General features: G+C 47.8%; 1 protein-coding gene across 1 annotated transcript in view; it reads right to left on the minus strand.

Moving 5' to 3' along the window:
- Nucleotides 1-268: 268 nt before the first annotated feature.
- The window catches only part of SRRM4 (serine/arginine repetitive matrix 4), a 169,427-nt gene continuing 146,951 nt past the window's right edge, over nt 269-22,744 (minus strand). The window contains exons 8-13 of the mRNA XM_052655011.1: nt 22,518-22,674; nt 9,408-9,712; nt 6,584-6,787; nt 3,430-3,540; nt 2,325-2,465; nt 269-548 (exon numbers count right to left, since the gene is read on the minus strand). Coding sequence (XP_052510971.1) covers nt 269-548; nt 2,325-2,465; nt 3,430-3,540; nt 6,584-6,787; nt 9,408-9,712; nt 22,518-22,674 — 1,198 coding nt within the window. The remainder of the gene's footprint in view (nt 549-2,324; nt 2,466-3,429; nt 3,541-6,583; nt 6,788-9,407; nt 9,713-22,517; nt 22,675-22,744) is intronic.

Genomic DNA, 22,744 nt, shown 5'->3' on the forward strand with positions numbered 1-22,744 from the left:
TTTTCTGTGCCAAAAGAAGGTAGTCTTCTCCACATGCTCAGGCCTGAGCTGAGCCCCAGCGGGTGTGGTGGAGGCTCCCAGTAGCTCCACATGGAGACTGAAGCCCCCACACCCTCCTTTCCTCTTCCCCAGGAGAGCAGAAAGGACAGGGCCTGGGAGCCCTCAGTGCTGTCTGTCACCAAGGAGAAGGCAGGGTGGTTGGGGAGTTGGGGAGGCTGCCAGAGTGAAAGGGGCTCCACAGGCAGTGGGCTCACGGGAGGGCCCTGGCTTAGCGCCTTGTGCTGGAGTAGCTGTCTGCTGAGCTGTAGCTCCCACTCCGACTTCGACTCCGGCTCCGGCTCCGGCTCCGGGAGCCCAGGCTGGGGCTGCGGGAGCTGCAGCTGCTGCTAGTGAGGGTCCTGCTCCGGCTTCGGCTGCGGCTGCGGCTCCGGGAGTAGCTTCGGCTGGCTGAGCGGCTGCTGCTGCTGCTGTACCAGGAGGAGGTGCTGCTGAGGCCGCTGGAAGAAGAGGGGCTGGGCCGGTAGTACGGGATGGGGCGTTTCCGGGCACTGCAGAGATCAGAGGGGGAAAGTGTCAGGGCAGGACTCCTCCCAGCTGCAATCCTGGGAGCACAGGCATTGTCCTAGGAGATATGTCCCAGCTCCTTAGGGGGCAAAAAATTCCTGTTACTCTTCTCTTGTAGTCCTGAGAACATCAAGGAGGTGGTCTCAGTCTAGAGCTGATATGCTTTGAACAGTGATAATCTCGCTTTTTTAACATCTCAAGGCTGGGCTCAGAGAGAGCATCCAGCTGGCCCCAGAATCTACATCTCAACTTTAATCACAGTTTTGTTTTGCTATTTTTATTTTTACTAGAACCTTCTATTTATGGCAAAAGAGGTTGATTTTTCTATTTATTGTAGTGTATCAAGTTTCATTTTGAAATAAATGTATGGACCTAAAAAAAAAGGCGTATCTATTCAAAGAAATTTAAGTAAGCAGTACACTTAATCAGACAAGGCAAAAGTGGTGGGTGATGGAAGCTTGGAAAACATTGAATGGATTCACTCAGGTGGATTATTTGGGGTTGAGTACATAACCCAGAGGGCCTTTGGAAACACCAGTCCCTTTTTCTTAGACTTCCTCCAAGTCCACTCCAAGGATACCTCTGAAAGTCAAGGCAGTGAGTATAGGACTCCCACCACATGTCCCAGACCAAGGCAGGCTGTTCAGTGAGACGTCTGAGAGGTGACACCAATACCTTGCCTTACTGTCTGGGGCACAAGCTCTTTTTTCTCCTTCAGGTCATCTCTAATGAAGAGGCATGGGCAGCCAGGGTTCTCCTTCCCTTGTGGGTCTCTGGACTGAGGAGCTGACCCTTGGAGGACCAGGAGGAAGACCCACCAATTTTCAAAAGCCGCTTTTAGGGCAGCATTCAGCCATTTTCTCCATGTCAAGGCCTGAGGATTCTCTTCTGGGGCTTTTCTCATCTGAGACTTTACCTGTTGCAGAAATCTTTACCTACCAAGTCTGACCATCCAGTCCATCACAGTGGCACACAGTGCGCTTAGTGCTCTGCATTTAAGTGTGTAAACTGCACTCATATCTCTTTGCCCCTTTTCATTTTATCCTTTTGACACTTCTAGGAGTTATTTCCTCCAGCAGTTCATGGGTGAAAAAAAGATTCTGGGAGGTGAAGAGACTTTCCCAGCTCACCCGGAAAGTGGCACAGCCAAGATTCCTCTCCAAAATACTGGTCTTCCCCTTACCCACTAGCGCACCCCACTCGCCCCCGCCTCCCCCCCCCCCCCCCCCCCCCCCCCCCCCCCCCGGCTTCTGGTACCTAAACAATCCTGTTCGCCCTCTCTACACTTGGTTCAGAGTATACAACCTACAGTTGTATTCAAGCCTTGCATCTGGGTGCATGGGTCTAAGGGTGGAGGTCTGTTGCCACTGCCTGGCTCCACCCCCATGCAATGTCCTCATTCAGTTCGTTGCTTGCGTCTCCCATTGCAAGGCCAGACCATTCTATGGCCCAGCCCAACATGCGGCATCCCCGCAGCTTCCGCAGGTTCCGGCCACACCCGATTCCTCAGGCCGGCTCCTCCCTTTGGCCTGCCACCTCATTCGAGCCCCGCCCACCGCGCCCGCCCCCTTCTGGCAAGCCCTCTGGGTCGTGGGGTGCTGACTCGCCCCAGGCTTTGAACCGAAACCTCATTCCAGCGGTTGGGGAGGTCCCTGAGCTCCTACAGTCCTGAAATGCAGCCCAAAGGAGGCTCCAGCGGGTGGGCGGGTGGGAAGGGCGTGCAAGTGAGGTGGAGGTGGTACCGAGCTTCCTGGCCTCACCTCGTTATCCTCCGCGCCTCCAGGTGGCTCGGGGAGTCTCTCCGGCGCTTCCGCATGGGCGAGTAGGACCGACGTCTCCGCCGAGCTCGCTCGCGCTCGCGTTGCTGCGAATCCTTCTCGCTGTACTTGGGGTTCCGCTCCCTGAAGGGGTACGGTGATGGGGTGGTTACTGGGGAGCTGAGGCTGCCCCGGTTTTTTCGGTGTGAGCGTGTGGGAGAAGGGTACCCACGTTGCCCTCCTGCCCACTTTACCCCGCTGGGGCAAGGGACAGGGTCAGGACGGGCCCCCAGGCAGGCCGGAGGGAAGATAGCATAGCTATGGGAGAGTCTACGTGGATGACTGGCTACTGAGGAGGGGTGCAGCTGGGCGTGGGGAGGGGTGTCAGCCTTTGAAGGTGGGCATTGCAGGGGTCAGGATATGAAGGTTAGGTGGGTGAGCCCAGGTGCCGAGTAAGAAGTGAGAATTAGGGGCTCTGGATATAGGGATGTGGGGTAGTACTAGTTGTGTGAAGAGGCCGAGGGCTGGGGATATGAATTCCGGGGTATGGCTGAGGGTTTGGGGTAAGTACATGAGGATGCAGGGGGGTTCTGGGAGCCTCACCGCCGCTCGGATAGGACATAGGGAACCACTAGGAATGCTGAGTCATCTTCCCATCCATGAGCGGGCAGGGCTTGACCTGAGAGGTACTGAACAGAGCTAGGGAGATGATGCTCGAGGGAGAGGATGTGGGAGAGGAGTGAGTGAGGGAGTGAAAATCGCTCAGTCGTGTCTTTGTGACCCCATGGACTATACAGTCCATGAAATTCTCCAGGCCAGAATCCTGGAGTGGACAGCCGTTCCCTTCTCCAGGGGATCGTCCCAACCCAGGGATCAAACCCAGGTCTCCTGCACTGCAGGCAGATTCTTTACCAGCTGAGCCACCAGGGACGCCCAAGAATACTGGAGTAGGTAGCCTATCCCTTCTCCAGCGGATGTTCCTGGCCCAGGAATCGAACCGGGGTCTCCTGCATTGCAGGCAGATTCTGGACCTGAACAAAGGAGCATGGCCGGAGGTGGAGCCTAGCTCGAGGGGGGTGGGGTCAGTGCCTGGGGGCGGGGCCTGTACCTGCTGGGACTGTAGCGGGAGTAGCTTGGGCTGCGGCGCGACCTAGAGCTCCTGTTAGGCGGGCTTCTCTTGCCAGACTTGGAGGAATAGCTGGGAGAGCGCGAGGAGGACCTGGAGGAGAGGAGACAGCCGCTGAGGGGCCTGCTGAGCTCCGCCGGGCTTGCCCCGTCTGTCTAGCGTTTCATTCAGCTGGTCACCGGGCCTTTTTATTTCTGGAGGTCAGGCGGAGGAACCCAAGCCCTTACCTGAGGATGAAATCCCCTCCCTTTTGGATGGTTAATAATAACTATTATCAACAACTTCCCTTTATTGAGTTCTTCCTATCCTGGCCATTTAGTAGCTGTGTTGCCTTGGGTAGGTGATTTCACTTATCTGGGCCACTTTTCTGATCTGTAAAATGGCAAAAGTACTTACCCAATTAGAATTGTCAATTAAACAAGTCAATTAGGGTAAATTACTTAGCATTTTGTGTACAGCCAGCACACAGGAAATGTTTATTATTATATGATTATTATGTATTTTACTATGTGCCGGATTTTGAACTAAATGTTTTGTGTATATTATCCCATTTAATCCTCAGCACTTCCTAGGGTTAGACTCTGTTATCTATCCCATTCTATAGATGGGGACGCAGAGGCAGAGAGAGATGATGTGATTTGTTCAAGGTCACGCAGCTAGTCACTGTCTGTTTGGCTACAAGATGCTCCTGACTTCTGCTGGACCATGCTGCGTGCATCCAAATTACTAGCCTCTATGCTGTTTCCAGACTTCTTCCCTCTTGCTAATGCCTCCCACTTTTAGAGAAGCCAATCCCTTCGTTTCTCCACCAGTTTCCCGGAAACATCTACCCTGCTTCCTCAGTCTTTCAAGTAATTTTCACTTCACAGTTGATGGCCTGATCTGCTAGTTATTCCTGCTAGGGTTGGGAGGGACCATGCGGCCATGTCTGTGTTCAGTGGGAAAGAGCACTGTGATGGGTTAGCAGTGTCTGCCATGGGCACAGGGATGAGTAGGGGGGACACTATCCCAAGTTTTCCTATCTATTTTCAATTTGAAAAGAAGTCTTGCTCTAACTTGCCCTCACCTATGTGTTCCTTAGTCCCTTCCTACTTTCTTGAGTGAGTGAAGTCGCTCAGTTGTGTCCGACTCTTTGCGACCCCATGGACTGTAGCCTACCAGGCTCCTCCCTCCATGGGATTTTCCAGGCAAGAGTACTGGAGTGGGTTGCCATTTCCTTCTCCAGGGGATCTTCCCGACCCAGGGATCGAACCCGGGTCTCCCGCATTCCAGGCAGACACTTTAACCTCTGAGCTGCCACGGAAGTCCTACTTTCTTAGGCGATCATAATAACTATCGCTCTGGGACAAGATTCTTACATACTGTCCAGGGTGAGGAAAGGCGTGTGGACAAGGAATAGGTCCTAGGTCAGGATGTCCAGCTGTGGCCCCCGAAAAATTCGCTTTTTCCCACTTGCTCTTTCCCCATCTATTGAGAGATGTCAGTAAAGAGTGTGAAGATGAAACATGTGTTTGAACACTTTGAGAGGATGTCAGGCATTTCTATCCACTGTGGTACATACTGTCCTTTTTCTGTGGAACCAGATGAGTCATTTTTCATACTTAAAAATCAGAAATAACTGCTCTTCCAGGCAACTAGTTCAATTTTTATCTTTGTTGTTTATAATGTAAAGGAACAATTTCCCATTTTCATCTGCCAGGGAGCTCAGAGTCACATTGGCGGCACACCTCCATAATCTCAGGACCTTGGGGGCTGGTTCCAGGAGCCCCTGTAGATAACAAAATCTGTAGATGCTCAAGAACCTTTTATAAAATGGCAGAGTACATTGAATACACTGGTCTTTCATAAATAGGGATGTGAAACTCCCAAGTACAGAGGGCTGACTATACAGAAAGGTAGGACCTGCCTTTGGGAGTTAACCTTCTTCCTGATTTAATTCTATTTCTCCCTCTCATTTTCCATTTTGCCTGATTTTTTCTTCTATTTATGTCACTCTATCATGTTGAATTCCTTGCCCCCTTATTCTGAATGAACTGGTCTTGAGGTAAACACCTACATGTAAGTAACTGTGTTTTGATTATATGGTTGCAACAGAGAAACAGTCTGGTTGCTGTTGAAAGTTCTTGTTTGTAGAGGGACGCTGGACTCCATGAAGCCATGGGTTGATTAGATTGGATGCAATCTTCCAATTCCTGAGATCTCATGTCTCTGCATTCTGCTATATCATTCCACATGAGAAAATCAAGTAATAGCCAATGGTTATTGGCATTGAGTGGTAAAATGCAAAGATGGGCCCAATTCTTCTCCTTGTATCCATGCCCCTTGCAAGATGACTTTGCAGTTCCTCCCACTAAAAGGAGCATCCCTTGTATCTATCTGGATTGGTCTTGTGACTTGCAGTGGTTAAGGAAATGGCTGAAGAGATCATGCTTCTTCTAGGCTGAGGACTTGCATACTACTGCTCTCTTTTGGAACCCTGCCATCACCACATGAACAAGCCCAGACAAACCTGCTAGAAGATGGGAGGCCACATGGAGCAGAGATGAATCAGCTGGGGTCATCCAAACAAGCCAGCCCCCAGCCAACCCACCAGCTGAGTCCAGCCCAAACTGCTGACCCACAGATTCAGGAATGAAGTCAAAACTCACTGATAAGGATGCTACATTTGGGGGCATTTTTTCTTTTTCTTTTTTTGCTGTGCTCCATGGCGTGTGGGATCTTAGTTCCTTAACCAGGGATGAAACCTGTGCCCCCTGCAGTGGAAGCACAGAGTTTCAACCACTGGACCACCAGGGATGCCTTGGGGCAATTTTTGTGCAGCAGAAGATAATTAATACACATTAGTGGATCCTCATGACAGTAACAGCAATCAAAAGTGATATTATGTTCCAAGTACTGATTTAAGTGTTTAATAGTCCTCAGGACAATCCTTCAGGGTAAGATATATTACAGTTCTCATTTCAGTAGGGGAGGAAACTAAGGATCAGAGAGGTTAACTGACACCCAAGGCCATCAGCTAGTAATGGATAGAATGGGTATTTGAACTCAAATCTGTTCCATTCCTGTTCCTTGGGGCTGAAAGGACATCTCTAGTTACCCTAGCTAGCTGAAGATTCTAGGTCCAAACTGCACTCACCTTTTCCCAGAGGAGGTGGATCGGCTCCTGGTGTACCTGGGGGAGGCTCTGGGGTTTGCGGATCGGGAGGAGTGGCTGGAGGAGCGTGTGCTGGCGTAGGAGGAGCTTCGGGAGCACCCTCTCATGGGGGATCTCCGGTCTGTGGATGGGACCAAATTGGACTTCTTCACCTCGGTGCATTCCAGACATGGTGACTGAAATCCTCTGCATGGGGGAGAACCACTGTTAGCACTGGCCTGCCCACTGCTCTGGGGGCGTCTTGAGCTGATACTCACCTCCCTACCTTAGCCTTGGCTGTGGTGCTCTTGCAACCAGCGCCGCCCCTGCCCCCGCCCCCGCCGACACCTTTCCCCCTCTTACTACCTCTGGAAAGATTTCCCAGACCACAGATGTTAGAAGAGCAGAGATAGAGTAGAAAACACACCAAAGGGGAGGGGGCAGGGTGGGTGTGATCCAATCCCATGGTGCAAGATTTAGTTTCTCTCCTGTCTTTTTCAGTCCCTCTGATTATATTAATGAGAAAACCTGGGTTGGGTACTAGTGGGTTTTTACTGTGTCCTTTAACACTTGCAAAGAGAGAGAGCAGGCCTGAGACTCAGAACCTTGGGTAGGCAACTGTAACTAAAATTAAATACTTTGTTTTAATCATATGTATTTTCACAGGTGCCTTCTATTAGGACAAGAGATAAAAATTTTCTATTTAAGATAGTACTATAAGTTTCCTTGTATTAAAAAGTGAGTTTATTAAAGTAAATAAAAGTAACAGAAGTACCTGGATATGGAACAGCTCAAAAACTGGCTGATTTAAGTTTGGGAAACTGGTGTAGCCCATTTTATAGATGGGGGAATGGAGACCTAAAGAAGGGTAGAGGCTTGTGCAAACTCACACAAAGGACAGGGTCCTGTCATACCCTCCCCTTGCCTAGAGCCATGCTGGATTCCTGTTGGTTCTTAGTAAGGACATGTTCATTTGGATTGGGCCAAGGGTCAAGTTCAAATCACATTAATATGGGTTTATCGTGACCCAGCCCCTGCTCAGCCTCCAGTCTCAGCTCTGGCACTTTCCTCTCTTGACTTCAGCCATAATGGATTACTTGTTTCTCCTGGAACAGTCGTGTTCCCTTCCTTGTCTGCATGCCTTAGAACATGCCCACTGCCTGGAACCCTGTTCCCTCTCCTCTTCATTTGACCAACTCCTACTCGTGGTTTCAGGCTTTCGACTCCCTTCGGTTTGCTTGTGTCACCTCCAATGTGTTATCACAACCCCCAGCCCCAATGCCTCCCCAACCCCTAGATGGCTTGCTTGGTCTTATAATTGTTATCTCCCTCCACCAGACACCAAGCTTTCTGGAGACAGAACTCATGTCTCTCTGGACACTGTATCTCAGCACCTAGGACAGAGCCTGAGACATTATGTCCTAGGTCATCAATACACAGCTGTGGAATAAACATGCTGAGCCTCATAGCATCCTGGATGCTTCACAAGCATCATCTCATTTATTCCCCCAACAACCTTAGGAAGTTGGTACTATTATTACCCCTTATTTACAGAGAAGACTCAGAAGGGCAAGTTGCTTGCTCAAGGCCACCCAGAGTCTCAAATCCTGATCTGTCCAGCTCTGAAGCCCATGTCCCTGGTCCCTTGCCAGTCCCCGCTTTTACTGTCTATGGTTCCCCTGATTTAGAACTGACGTCTCTTCCACTCTGCCCTCTGCTCATAGCTGACATGACATAAACAGCCATGGGTTTAAAGATCATTTATATTTCACAGTGCAAGGTTGGGTCTACATTATTTAATCCTGCTGTCCATGTAGATCAGACTAAGCAGGTACCTGCTAGATGCTGTTCAGGCTTAACTGCAGTTCTGGAGACACAAATCTGTTTTCAGTCCCGGTACCAGCCCTTATTAACTGAGTTTCTTTAACTATTCTGAGCTTCAGTTTCCCCATTAGCTAAAAGAAAGTTATAATAGTACCTATCCCATAAAGGTTGTGGAAGGAGTTAAGGAAGATTATCTGTGGAAAGCACCTGGCATAATACCTAGCATTTAGTCAGGGCCCCATAAATAATAGTTTCTGTTACTGTTGCTGTTCTTGCTATGTTCAGTATTTCCTGCATAATAGCTTTAAAGTAAACACTGTGGTATATTTTTAAATGATAGTGACTTAATGTTAAGACTTTCTCCTGGAATTATTGATAAAATTGACATCTTTTTTTTCCTGCCCAACTTCCATTCCTCCTTCTGATTAACAGTACCCTGCTTTCCCTTCAGAGAACCAGACTTCCTTCAGTTTTAGTGTACACAGGAAGATTCATTAGCTCTGATGGTGGCATGTGACAAATTCTAGCCAAGAACACAGCATCCTCTGGGCAGTGTGTGTGGTCTTGGGTGAGCAAGCTGGACTAAGCAGAGCCAGTGAGCATTTGCCTTGATCGTCTGCTGAAATTTTGGGAAAAGAGGCATTTCCCTTCCATTGGCTGGCTAGATTGACAGGATGTTAACTGGATGGCATACTTGCCAATGTTTTGGGAAGATCTGCTTGAGAATAAAGCCAAGAGTGGGAAAGCAGAGCTGAGAGAAGTGATGGGGAAGGCAACTTCTCAATGACACATTTTTGAGACCCTGGAGCCAGCTATACCTGAAGCTGATCTCCTTGCTTTTCCCCCCCTCAATTATTCTAATTTCTCTCTCTTTTGCAAATAAAAGTCTCCTGGTTTCGAGTGTGTGTGTGTGTGTGTGTGTGTGTGTGGGGTGCAGTGCCAGGGTGAGAGATGAGATAGTGGAGCTCAGTCAGAACTCCTCCCCCCATCCAGGTGCACTAACCTTGACTCTCTGCCCCTGCTGGTGGGGGAGAGGTTCTCCAAAGTGGCCCCCTTGTTCTGGGGTGAGGAAGTGGTGAAGGAGTTCCCTGAATCAGAGGTGTTTCCACTGTTGGGGTCCCGGCTCTTGCTCAGGCCCCCACTGGGGCTCCCCTTCTCTTGACCCCGAGACCTGGTTGAGCTGATTTGGGTGGAGGGTGGCGAGGAGGTGTCATTGCCTGAGTCATACTCCTGGGAGCGTCCTCGGGAGGTGGTGAGCGGGCTGGCTGTTTTGGTAAAGAGGTCAGCAGCAGACCCCGACCCAGTGATCTGAAAGCAAAAACACCCGTTGGACACTGCTGAGTGCCGGGCCTGTGGGTTGCGTCTAAATAACCAAGAAATGTTTACCATCATGATGCACTGTAACGAAAGGAAAGAGAGAGAGGAGAGGAAAGAAGAGACGCCAAAAAACAAAAGCACAAATTCCTGAAAGAATACCACAGAAAGGAGATCTTTTTTTTTTTTTTAAACCCCCTGCTAGGATAACTGGAAGATTTAGGTATCATGCAGAGAAAAAGCATGCGATCCAGATTAAACAAAAGAAAAAGGAAATTATACAAAATTTCTAATGAATTAACTCAAACAAAAGAGACAACTTAAAAGAAAGGGGGTGTGTGTAAACACCCTTAACCTAAAACAACAATAAAAATAAAGAAAGGTAGGGGGAAAGAAAGGAAGCTATGGGCCTGAAAAAATACATCTTGAAACTTAAAAACGACAAAAGGAGATAAAGCCAAAATTTTAAATGTCAACCAAATCTTCAATGAATTTGATTTTTTTTTCTCTTAAAGAAAAAGTTGCCCAAATAGAACCCTAAACAAATATCACATGGGGAAAAGAAATGAAATAAAGATGAGAGGGTTTTTTTTTAATATAAAGTCAAAGTCACAAAATGATATTTTAGTAGTTTTCAACTAAAGGGGAAAAGAAAGGGTGGGGGGACAAAAAAATGGAAGTCAAATTGTCTGACTGAAAACAAACAAAAAAAAAGCTCTCTACGGATATTTGCGTGTGTCCTTTCCCCCTGGAGAAAGTAGCTAAGGTTCTCGAGTGGCTTCTAATAAATTCTCTCATGTCTTTGCGGATTATATCCACTTACCAAGCAAGAACTCCTCCTTTAGTAGGTAGGTAAGGTGTAAGAGAAAGGGAAGAGCGGGCAAGGTGAGTCCATCATTAGAGTCGCAAATGACAAGTAAAAACACACACCTTTCTGTACATCCTCGCACTTGGCCCTGAACTTTGGACTTTGGGTTTTCAGTGTTCTTGACAGGTGAAGCATCACTTCTGGCTGGCTTTCTCAGTAAGGGGACCTCAAGCCATCAACACTAACCTTGTCAGTCCCTTAACGCCCAAGTTGGATCAAGAAACCCTTGCTGACAATGCAGCTGGTGGCTAGAGTTTGCATCAATCTGAGATGTCAAGATGGGGGGTGGGGCACAGGGAGGATGTGCTTGTAACAGACAGCTTTGGGAGGGGCTTGGAGATTTGGCTTTGGGGTGACTGGGAATGCAGAAGGGCCCCCAGGATCCTGGGTGTGGCTGATCTAGAACAGATGAAGAAGTAAAGGAGGTGATGGAGAGCCAGCCCTTGGGAAGGCTATAGAGTGTTTAGAAGTATAATGGATGGTTTTCTTTAAACACTCAAACCAGTCTCAGCTCAGATGACACAGTGGGCTCAGTTCTGGTCCCCATCAATATACACTGCTTAGCTGTGGGCAAGAGGGACCTCTGCCTGGGTCTCCTCCAGTGACAACCATTCCCATGGGTCGAGAAATCTGCGGGGCTACCTGGAAACCTTTCCTTGAGATTAGTCTCTGGAGACCTGAAGTCCCAGAATTCTCTGTTTAAATGGCTGCTGAGTCCCCTTCCAGGGTCTCTTCAGGCTTTCCATGATCTGTTCTCCCAGGGATAGACCATGCTTCAAGTGTGCATATTTGTAGGTCCAAACATGGCTATCTGAATGGAATTTGGACGTTTGGACTGCGGTGTCCATGTCCGTGTGTGAGAGGTCCGTCACGGTGATGAAGCAAGACGTAGGGGGAGAATGGAAGGGACCAGGGCGTTGGGGCAGATTCTCTCCACACTGTCATGTTGTGGTCCGGCACTCCGAGGGGTCCGAGGCTCTAAATCCAAATCTGACTCTCCCGATCATTTCAAGGATATGTTTGCCAAGATAGGAGAACATACTTCATCTAAGTTTCCTGTCTTGATTTAAAACATTTAGTGTGTGGCTTCTCCTTCTATACTCTTGTCCCAGGCCCTGCAAGTATTAGCATAAGTCTCGCCATCAAAAGCCTGCTTCCCCCGCCCAGTTTCTCCCATGAACTTTGAGCCTAAAGAAGGGGGGCTCTAGGGATTTCTTAAGGAAATATTTCTGTCTTCTCAGCAAATGGTCATGAGGGTGAGATACAGAGACACTGGAACAGAATAATAGCAATGGCTTCACCAGCTCAGGATATCAGCTCCTGGAGTTGGGGAGGCAGAACTTCCTTTGCAGATTCTCCCAGGAGGCTTTGCACACCGACAAGGTGATGGTCCAGCTTTACCAACTTTCACCCAGTGCGGCTGCCACTTCCCATTTGACAATCTGGCTAGTTTTGCTCTGGGACAAGGGACCTTAAAATAAAGTTGCCCAAGTGGGGCTTTCTAGTGTGAGATTTCTTTTAAACTTAATGTAAAGACCTCTTTTCCATTCAGCTCCTTTTTGTCTTCTAGTTTGCAGGTTGGATGCCAAACCTTTACCACCTCTGTGAGTTCAGTGTTTACATGTGTATTTCCACCACCTCTGTCAGGAATAAGAAAGCATCACACAGGCAGCTGGACCCTGGGACCTGGACTCTCAGGCTGGGGTTTGGTCTGGGCTCATGGAATCTTTGCCTCAGAGATGATGAGTGTTTGGTAGCCAGTGTATCGCAAATGATTCAGGTAAGCCCTTCCTGAAGGAAGCCAGGCTGGACTATGAATATAATGGATTTTGTTATCTTGTGGCTTGCTACCTGGAGGCATCCAGGCCAGGCTTTTCTCCACCCAGGTACTCATTTCCACCTTGACTACTAATTTCAAAGCATATGTCCTGGTGCATCATGGGTACCCAGGAAGAAGGACTTCCTGAATGTAAGGCCCCTCAAGGCTAATGGATATAGACAGGGACCTTGCCTTTTTCACATTCTCAATCCCATGCACTGAGCTCATAGTGACACTTTCAGTGTCCCTCCACCTGACCACAATCACTATCCACACGTAACAGAACTGAGAACTGTATAAGGGATCATGCTTTTCTATCATTGCCAGAAAACAGAGATAATCGTACTACTGAAATGTCCTCACTAACTTGACCCTATGCTAAAAATACCAACCTCTCTTAAAAGTCCCATTTCTTTGAATGAACCTAAATTCTTTGACATGCGTGACAGTGTCCTTTACAACCCAATCCTGTGTCCTTCACAAACCTCATCTCTTCCATACAGCCCCTCCCTCCCCAGTTTTGGTTTGTGCAACCTTAAGGCAATCAATTGGGAAGTTTTCTCGGTTTTGCCACCACATCTTGCTTTCCCAACCCCAGGCCATTTGCACATGCCATTTCTTCTGCCTAGAACATTTTCCCTCTGTTCCTTACTTCACATGGATAAATTTATTCATCCTCCAGTTTACATATCACCTCCTCTTGAAAGGCTTCTCTGAGTCCCAGGCCAGGATAACACAAAACTCTCTATTTCATTCATTCTTTCATTCATCCATTCACTCATTCAAAAATGAGTGGCTTTTGTCTGCCACAGCACTGTTACTGGGTGGGAAAATTACCTGTCTCTATCTGGATGGGCTGAAAGTTGGGGTCTTGAGACAAGCTCAGGGCTGGGCATGTGAGCCACAGAGAACTTCTATAATCAAGTTTTAGGTCCAGGTCAGTGGTAGAGAGAAGGAAAGCTCTCCCCCCAAGCCCTCCTCGGGCCTACAATCTCAGAGAAAGCGAGAGTCTATAGATGCTCAACAGCATAAGCTCCAGGCTAAGGTGAGAAGCTCCAGACCTGTGGAGCCTTCCAGATGAGACAAGCAGTGCTGGGTCTGTTTACTTCCTTTGCCGCCTTCTGCTATTCTGGGAGGTCAGGTTAAAAGATGAACTGGGTCTGGTCTTTTGTACTCAACATGCAGTGACTTTGTTTGGGTGCTAGAATGGTATTCCTCCTGGGTCAGGAAATCGAAAACGGTGCCCCTTCTGGTCAGACAAATTAGAAAGAAAGGTACACCTTTCTCTGGACTGAAGCAGCCCCATGTCTGTTTTCATAGCTGGCTTGACAAATGGAGAGTCAGTGGGGTTTAACTCCAAAGCCTTTGGACAAGGCACAACTAGCATAACGACATGCCTGGCAGATTCTGGATACACGAATCTTGACCTGTTTGACCTGCTCTAAGGATTACTTTGAGGGTTGGGGGAAGAGGTGGTAGCCCAAAGACATTCATTTCTGTTGCCTTCAGCTGACCTCTACTTGGTTGTGTCTTTACCAGTCTTGGCGGGCTCTGCCCCTGTTTCCAGATGATAGAAATATTTTTGTAAACTCATTAGGGATGTCCAGATTGTTTACAGACCTGTTAGTCTTGGATCCCTCCTTCTCCAGAGGAGGGAAGATATAGTTCAGGGGGGGCCAAAGGCAGACTGTAGGGGGTATGTGTGTGTGTGTGTGTGTAAGGGGGTGCCATGACAATGCAGAGGAGCCCTTCAAGTCAAGGACATAATGACAGGCAGACAGCAGAGGCCTCTGTGCTCTTGCCTCCTGTCCCTAAGTGTCTCTCTCCTTGTCAGATACTCCCTTCCGCTCTGCCACGGAAGAGGCAAACTCCTGCCCATTGGACGCTGACATGACAGGATGGCCCCCTGTGCTCCTCCCTGTCTTTCATTTTGATAACAGGCCTCTCACAATTCTTCTTCTTCTTCATCCATGGGAAATTTCTCTTCTATGCACTTAACTGCTCTCTGCTCCTATATCCCCATCTTAGCTGCAAAACGGTCCTCAAGAGGCTCACTGGGAGGAGTCATTCTAGACCCACTTTTGTGCAGGAACAATGCACTCATGGTACTGGGGACCCCTGTGTAAGGCCTGGGACCCTCTTACTGGGTTTTTCTTCTGTGGTCCACTCTGAACCCTTCCTCCATCTCAGTCGTGTCCTTCTTTCCATGTCTTCACAAAGGCCTATTTTGGGGGCTTTGCACAAAAATTCAGCCCCTGTAAGCTTTGTTTAATCTCAGAGTGAAATAACACCTGTCTCCATATGGATCCTCCTAGAAATTGAGACAGGAATTTGAGTGCTGGCAGTTTATTTGAGACCAAGGAATCTTATTTGAGGGGCAGTGAGCTGGGGGACAGAAAAGAGAGAGGACAGAACTGGCTCCAGAATTCATCTCAACCAAGGAGGGAGCTGGATATTTACACACCAGTTCCTCACCACTCATGGGTTAAAGGTTGCCCCCAAGATGTGTCAATTCTCCAGCAGTTTCAAACTGCTGCCCAGCCAAGCAAAGTGGTCTTTGGCAGCCAGAGAGCAATACCTGGAAGCTGGACACTGGCAGTATGTGAAGTGGGGGTGGGGACATAAATGGACAGCATCTGTCTCAACACCCCAAATCACCCCTAGAAAACTGACAGGCCAAGTTATGCTTTGTTTCAGAGTTTCAAGTTATGCTTTCTTTGGCGCACTTATTGGCTAAACAATTTTATGTTCGCCAATAAATTTGAAGGAACTGTCAACATTGTAGTTGGGCATACTCACATAGCAAACCCATTTCTAGCTCATGCTGAAACGTAAGAGGATCTGGCAAGATTGAGCTGACATTCCTGCTGGGTAATAATCAGTTTGTGAGTAATTGGAGCTGCTCCTTTTAGATGGGGCACATGCTTTCCTGTCCTCAGGCCTTATGGGGTCTCTGTTGCCTGCATCTATTAGTGGACTGGCCCCTGAGACATCTAAGTTTGTGACTCTCTGTTCTAAGTGTTCATTGCTACCCAGAATCTATCTGAAAGCAGCACAAACATAGGGCATGTTGTGTATTTCATCTCTCCCTCCCATCTTCCCCATCTCTGCCCTTTCAAACCCTCTTGGATTTTGTCAGTGAAAGGAGTCAGGAGACCAGAGCCATGGAGCCCTATCCAGACCCCAGAGCTGTTACATGCTCTTCCCTTTTGGGTGATGATTGCCAGTCTCAGATGTTTTTTTAAGGACAGATTGCTTTTCACAAACTCATGGCCATTGGGACTAAACAAATGAGTATGTTCCCTTTATTCTTTTAGCCCCCACCAATGTGAAGATGCTAAAGCTGAAACTCCAGTACTTTGGCCACCTCATGCGAAGAGTTGACTCATTGGAAAAGACTCTGATGCTGGGAGGGATTGGGGGCAGGAGGAGAAGGGGATGACAGAGGATGAGATGGCTGGATGGCATCACCGACTCGATGGATGTGAGTCTGAGTGAACTCCGGGAGTTGGTGATGGACAGGGAGGCCTGGCGTGCTGCGATTCATGGGGTTGCAAAGAGTCGGACACGACTGAGCGACTGAACTGAACTGAATGTGAAGCTCATTTTTTTTGAACTCATAAGCTTGCCTCTTCTTTTTCCTTAATATACTCAGCATCAACACTTGGATTTTTCTAATAAGTAATTAAATCCCCCACCACAAACTCCAGCTCCTGGTGTTTCACTGGGAGTCTCTCCCAGCCCTCCAGGGAAGCTGGCACTGTTATTTATTGTTTTTGTTTCAAATCATTATTTAATCAAGAGCGGGGAAAAAAGGCAACCTCTCACTTACACTTCAAAATTTAATTTCAGCTGAATTCTGAGACCAAGAGGCAGCACGGCCTAATAGGTTACAAAAATACAATCAAGAAGAGAATTGCAATTAAACTGAACAAGTCCATTTACTGAGCTTCAAATGGCCCCATGGAGAGAGATGGCTATGAATTTCTTTTCCCTCCCTGCCATATGGGGGACCGGAAATTCTCCTGTGAATGTAGAGCTGCATGGCGGAGCTTTTAGCTAGAGGGTTCTGGTTATTCCCGCCCCCCTCCCTTTTTTAAACCCTTTTGTTTCACAAAAACATTAAGTTTATTTTCCTCGCTGTTGTTCATCTTCCTTTGCACACTAATTAGGAAGACAGCAACAGAATAGATTCATTGACCTGTTAGGAGTTCATTTGAGAGGGGGAGGGATGGAAAAAGACAGGGATCTGCTGAGGATGGTAGGGAGATGACAAAGTCCTTTAGGGCTGCGGGGTGGGGGACTGTCCCACCGGGCTGTTCACTAAAATTGACCTTGGGCCCAGGGACATAATCTTGCCTCCTCTCTCCTTCCCTCCATCAGGAAGCTGAAGGGGACTGGTAGCTTCAACCTCACCATTTCTTATTAGCCCCTCCTGTTTTAGAAGCCCCTCTTGATAGCCCTCAGCCTACCTGTTCTTGAAAATTTCTACATGGCTCCAGTTAGGCAAAATTTTCACCAGTCCAAATTCAAATAAGAAAATAAGTTCAATGGAATGAGTTCTTCATCCAGCTAAATGCATCTGACTTAAAGTCTCATCCTTTCTTCTGAGGCCATGGCTATTCCCCCTCTTCTGCCTGGTACATGTCCCTTTCATTATAGAAAAGGGTGGTTTTCTTTTTTCCATCCTTGCTTGGCAAAAGTAAAAGTTGACAATGTGATTCCATTTTCCATTTAAAAAGAATAACTGGGGAAAAAAAAAAAAGAATAACTGGTCCCACATGCCTGAGTCTCCCAGCCCCTTCTGCATTTTAGTCCCTCTCCTCTCCAAACTACAATGAATGGAACTGAATAGTGAGTCTCCCAGTTTGAGCAAGGGCTCAAAGCCTTTTGCAGGATGTACAAGAACCTGGGGCAGACGTGGGAGGGCTGGGCCCTCCATGTATACTCCCTCAGGCTCATTTCCCCTGGTATGCAAAACAGGAGGCTTTTCCTGTTATTCCCCTAGAGTTGTTTTGAAGTTCATCTGAGATCTTAGATACAATTAAACTTTTCGAGGCCAGGGATGTTTCAAAAACATCATGTCTGGGTTTATCAGGAGCAAGTTTAATTAAGCCATTATGATGACAAATCGTAACACGAGCAACTACTGTATATTGTTATGTCCCTAGTGCCAGGCTGAGTTTGCTTCCAGAATAGAAGCTACATGAAGGCAGAAACCTTGTCTGTCTTGTTCACTGCTACTCACCAAGCACCTGGCACACAGTAGGTGCTTAGTGCATATTTTAAAACTAAATAGACAACTGATCTAATTCCACCCTCACAACTACTCCATGAAATAGGTATGATTATTAGTTAAAGGTACAGATTGGGACACAACGTCCAGCAAAAGGAAATGACATAAGGGAGGTCAGGTCATTAAGCATCTGGACCCTGAGGGCAGATGTTTTGGGTTTGAATCCCCACTTCTCCACTTAATAGGTACCTTTTACTTAAGTTTTCCAGGCTTTATGTTATTCATTATAAAATAAGGATACTAGTGGAAGCTCCCTTCAAAGGCTATTGTAAGAAATACATGAGATGACACGTGTAGAATACAGCACATAGTAGGTGCTCAGGGAAGCGTGAGCTATGGCTCAGTCTCACAGGGAGATGAGGTCAAAAACGCCAAATGTTTGGATCTACTCCAAAGCTCCTGTCTTCCTTACTATCCTCTCCGGCTTCCTCCTGTTCACAAATGAGGCCCTCCTTTATGGAGCCTAAGTTCTGCCTTTTTTTTTTTTTCAATCTGTGCAAGTTTTTGTCGACAAGGATTATGTGGAAACTGCTGGCTTGCTGGAGGCAGGAGGAGAAAAGAAGCCTGCCTTCTCCTGAGTCTAACTTCAGTCTTGATCAGCCCCTTTAAATTCCTCCTCCAGTTAGGGTAGACCTAACTGAGGACCCTCTGCTACAGGGACAGGGTGTGGCCAAACTTTGGAGCCACCAACCTCTCTGTCATCCAGTTGGCCTTCTGGCTACCACAGTAAGCTTCTGAGATATAATCCACGATTCATACTAGCTCCTGTTCCTCCTAAATGGGCTATCTACTTAAGTCATTTGGCCTCTCTGAGCCTCAGTTTTCCCACCTGAAAAATGGTGATAATGATGGCACCTACCTCAAAAAATTTTTTTGTGAATCAAATGAGGGGAAAAAAAAAACACCAAAACCTGTGTAAAGCATGTGATTGTGCCTGGCATGTAGTGGCATTTACCGTTCCCTTTATTCATCAGCCAACTCAACTGGGTGAGCTCCTACTCATCCTACAAAGCCCAACTCATATGTTCCTTTATTTGTAAGGTCCTCTCAGACACCAAGACCTCTTAGACATTGTCTGGTCCTTCCTCTGTGGTCCTATTGCATATTATACTTGCTTCTATCACCTCCAAAGCTGATACTGAAAATATTCAACAGCTGGTCTACTGCCGCATCTGAAAGTAACCAGGCTTGGTTACTTTGAAGGGCTGCCAGGTATCAGTGTTTAGCTGCTGGTCTGTGAGAAGGTCCCGAGGGTCCCAGAGGAGGAAAGGGATGGCTTTGTTGACTAGAGAGTGGGTGGTGACAGGGTCTATTTATCAGCTGGTTTGCAAGTATTCAAATACGGACTCAGTCTCAGTCCCAGTGACAATATTTATCCTACAGTACTTCAGTATTCTGTGGATGACTAGGGCATGAGCTCTGGAATTCAGAAGCCTGTTTATTCATCTGTCTCTCTAATGCCTTGAACAGAGATGACTGAGTGTAGATAAGAAATGAATAAGGCCACAAAGGACTGACTCCTTGGGACCCTCCATTTGGATTAGGGCTCTGGCCAAGCAACAGGATTTCTGGTTATCATCAGCTTATTTATTATTTGCATATTCACATATGTAAATAGGCCCCCTTGATGTCATGTGCCCATCGCGATTATTTAAAGAGCTGTGCATACAAGATGCCTGCCGTGAGCTGTGATGATGGCATAGGACATCTCTTATGCTCCAGCTCCAGAACCCCGTCTCCTGTGCTGGAATTCTGTCTCCATCCTGACTCCAGCAATCAATTCCTGTTTCCATTGTCTAGTTTCCCAGTTGTCATCTCCGCTGCCTTAACCTAACTCCAACCCCAGTCCCCTCTTTCCCTGCCTCCTTACCCCCGTCCCATCACAGCATCCATTGTTGTGCATTGTCCATTACAGTGTTGTCTGTCTTTTTTTATAAGAAGGCACAGGCTATTTCTTATTCACTGGATCCTGAGGGCTACGTCAGAACTGGCGCTTTATAGATGCTTAGATAATTGGTAGATTTGAACAAGTCAAACAAGTGATTCAATGACAGTGACTTTGCTGTTCTCTTTAGCAGAGAGCTCGGGAAAATCTTGGACTCTTGGAAAACCTTTGGTCCAACCTGGTGTCCTCTCCACCCATGCCTGTGCAGGAGAGAGGATGAGAAAGAACCCAGTTGGAGGGCCCTAGGAGGGCCAGACTTGAGGGGTACCTGATGCCCCCAGGAGTCAGGCAGCTATGAGAAAGGTGGGGCCAGCCATTTGGGCTACAGCTGCCATCAAGGATGGAGGGAAACTGAAAGCAGGGGAAGCAGACTGGCCTGGGCCTGGAACCGTTCCTCCTGCTCCGTTACTGTCATCAGCGCCGCTACTATTGTTGCCACTATTGTTACCACTTCCCTTGTTGGTACTGCTGTTACTGCTATCCACCGCCAGCAACAAAGGAGCTACCACTCACCTGCTTCAGTCTAAAAGTCTTACAGTGAGTCGTTGCATCCTTACAATATCCCTCTCGTGAGGTAGGTCTTACTATTACCCTCATTCTGCAGACTTGGGAAAGGCGGAGGCATGGCGAGTTTATGTAACTTGCTCAAGGTTCCACAGTTGGAAAGTACAGAGCCAGCATCTGGAGTGTTGTCATCTGACACTCTCTACTATTTGCTTATTTTTGCCCCCGTGCCAAGTGCCAGGCTTAGCTGCTTACAAAATTATTTTGCTTTTGTCCCCTGAAGAAGGCTTTTGAAGAAGAGGCTTATTATCTGCATTTTCTAAAGGATGAGGAAAGTGCAGCTGACAAAGTCTTAAATATTTTAACTATCCCTGACTTGGGACCAGGGTTTGATCACAAAATCATAATCTCAGGTTTTTAACAACTCTGACTTGCTGGAGCCGCTGGAAGGCAGTTCTCATCTGTGAGTTCAGATTCTCCTTTTGGAATCTGGGCACTGGGTTCGGTGGGCTCTTAAGGCCTATGCCTTCTAGGTATGGATGAGTTCTCTGCTCTTCTAATAGGGGCTGGGCCCTAAGAACCAATGGCCAATCTGGTACCTCACTCACTGGTGTGGGAGGACAACAGTTTGGGGGGCTGGGGGCATTAACATTCAGCTTTTTGCAACATCTTGGGCCTGACGGTTTGGAAACTGTCCCAGGTGAGAGAATACAAGCCATTTGCTCCCAGTGGCACTTTTTATGGAGTGTCAGTTGGGGCCACCGAATGGCTGCCATAAATACCGTGACCAAACAGGTTGGGTGGCTTTCACTAACTTAAAACCATTCTTCCACCTCTTATTGCTGGTATTTTAAATGTTCTACCTTTGCAACAATTCCTTTGGGACACAGGTATGATAATCATGCTAATTTTCCAGTTGAGGAAGCTGAGGCTGGAAGGAGTAAAAGGATTTGTCTGGCCAAGCCAAGTCTTGAGCCCAGGCCTCTGGACTCTGCCTTACTGGGAAGAACTTTCATAGGCATTCATGGAGGGGAGAAGGAACAGGAGCATTTACCATCTGCAAATACTGAGCAACTATAGGTACCCTCCCTCTGCAAAAGAAGGGCCTGGGGTGAGCTGCGGACGGTTCCAGCAAGGCAGATTACAGCAGAATTATACCTTGATGATACAGATGTCTTGACTGGTAAAGAAGAGATTCTCAGAATGCACTGTGGATATAACTATTGTGTCCAACCAATGTTTATCATCACCTTCTCTTCCTTGACCACCCAGCAAGAACCGCAGAGCTTTTCCTTACTTCCACCTCATCCTTTCTAAGGGAGCAGCTCTCTGAAATTTTCACATCCACGCCTAGCTAGAGGAGACAGGACCCTTCCCAGTTGTCAGGTGTAAGTGAAAGCTACGTCTGTGTTGAGTCTCCTCCTGTTTGTGTGTCTGTCCCTTTAAAGTCTACAAAAAGCCTTCACATACTTTCTGTTACTGGGTATCCCCCACAATCCCCGTATTATTTCAAATTTGCCATGAGAAAACTGAGTTTCAAAGAGGTTAGATGACTTTCTCCAAGCTACACAGCTAAGAAGCTGAGTTCAGACCCAACTCCAAATGCTTTGCTGAGGAGACTTCCTGGCATCAAACTGTCTGAAGTTGACCCTCCTTGCTGACCTAAGGGACTGTTGCATGATCCCATTTAAGGCCAGTTTCTCGAATGGATTCACTCTTGCTTTGCCCTATGTCTTTACTCCATACCTTCATCTTTCTGAGCCTTGGCTTTTTGGTCCCACCTGTGGAAGCAACTAGTGAAGACAGCTGAGTCCTCAACTCCCTGAGACCTTGTGTGAATATGAGAGGTTAAGTGCTATCACCTCCTTGGAGGAAAATTCTCATATATATATATTCTAGGCTGAGTTAATATGGGTGACATCAAATCCCATCTGCTCATCAGTGCTGCAGCCTAGCTGTCAAAGACGCAGACCTCGTTGCAAAGCTGCAGTGCCTCTGTTACATCAAAGACCCCTCTTCTCCTTCCCCAAAGAAACCTCCTACGGTGTCTCACACATGCCCTCCTGCAGATGTCACTCTGAAGACCAAAATGTATTTTCACCATTCCCCTGATAAAGATCCTGGGTGTTTCAGGTTTTTCCCATTCCCCCCACCCCACACACACCCCCACTTGCCAAGTCCCCAAGCCAAGTGCTGCCAAAGGCTGGTGAATGACCATTCAGTTAAATCAAGAAGGAGGTCTGAAACCAGTGGGATATTTGCCCGAAACTGAATTAAAATGTGTCATACACTGCCCTGAACTTGTGCCTCCACCTCCCCCAAGTGTCCCGGCCAAGACTGGCAGAGGAGGCTGTGCAGAATACTTACTACACCCCTGGCTGACAGGAAGCTGAGCATCTGGAGGGGCTGGCTGGGTTGGGGGCTGGACCGGGCCTCTGGGCTGGCCTTGCAGAGGGTCTTGGAGCAGCGGCGAGAGTGCCTTCGACGGGACTTCCGCCCTCCCTCGGGGGACCGGCCGCGGTGCCTGGATGCAGGGCAGAGAGATCTGAGGGTTTTTTGATGGGGAGCATGGCAGAGAGGTGACTGAAGACCTA

The sequence above is a fragment of the Budorcas taxicolor genome, chromosome 17 (assembly GCF_023091745.1).
Source record: "Budorcas taxicolor isolate Tak-1 chromosome 17, Takin1.1, whole genome shotgun sequence".
NCBI lineage: Eukaryota > Metazoa > Chordata > Mammalia > Artiodactyla > Bovidae > Budorcas > Budorcas taxicolor.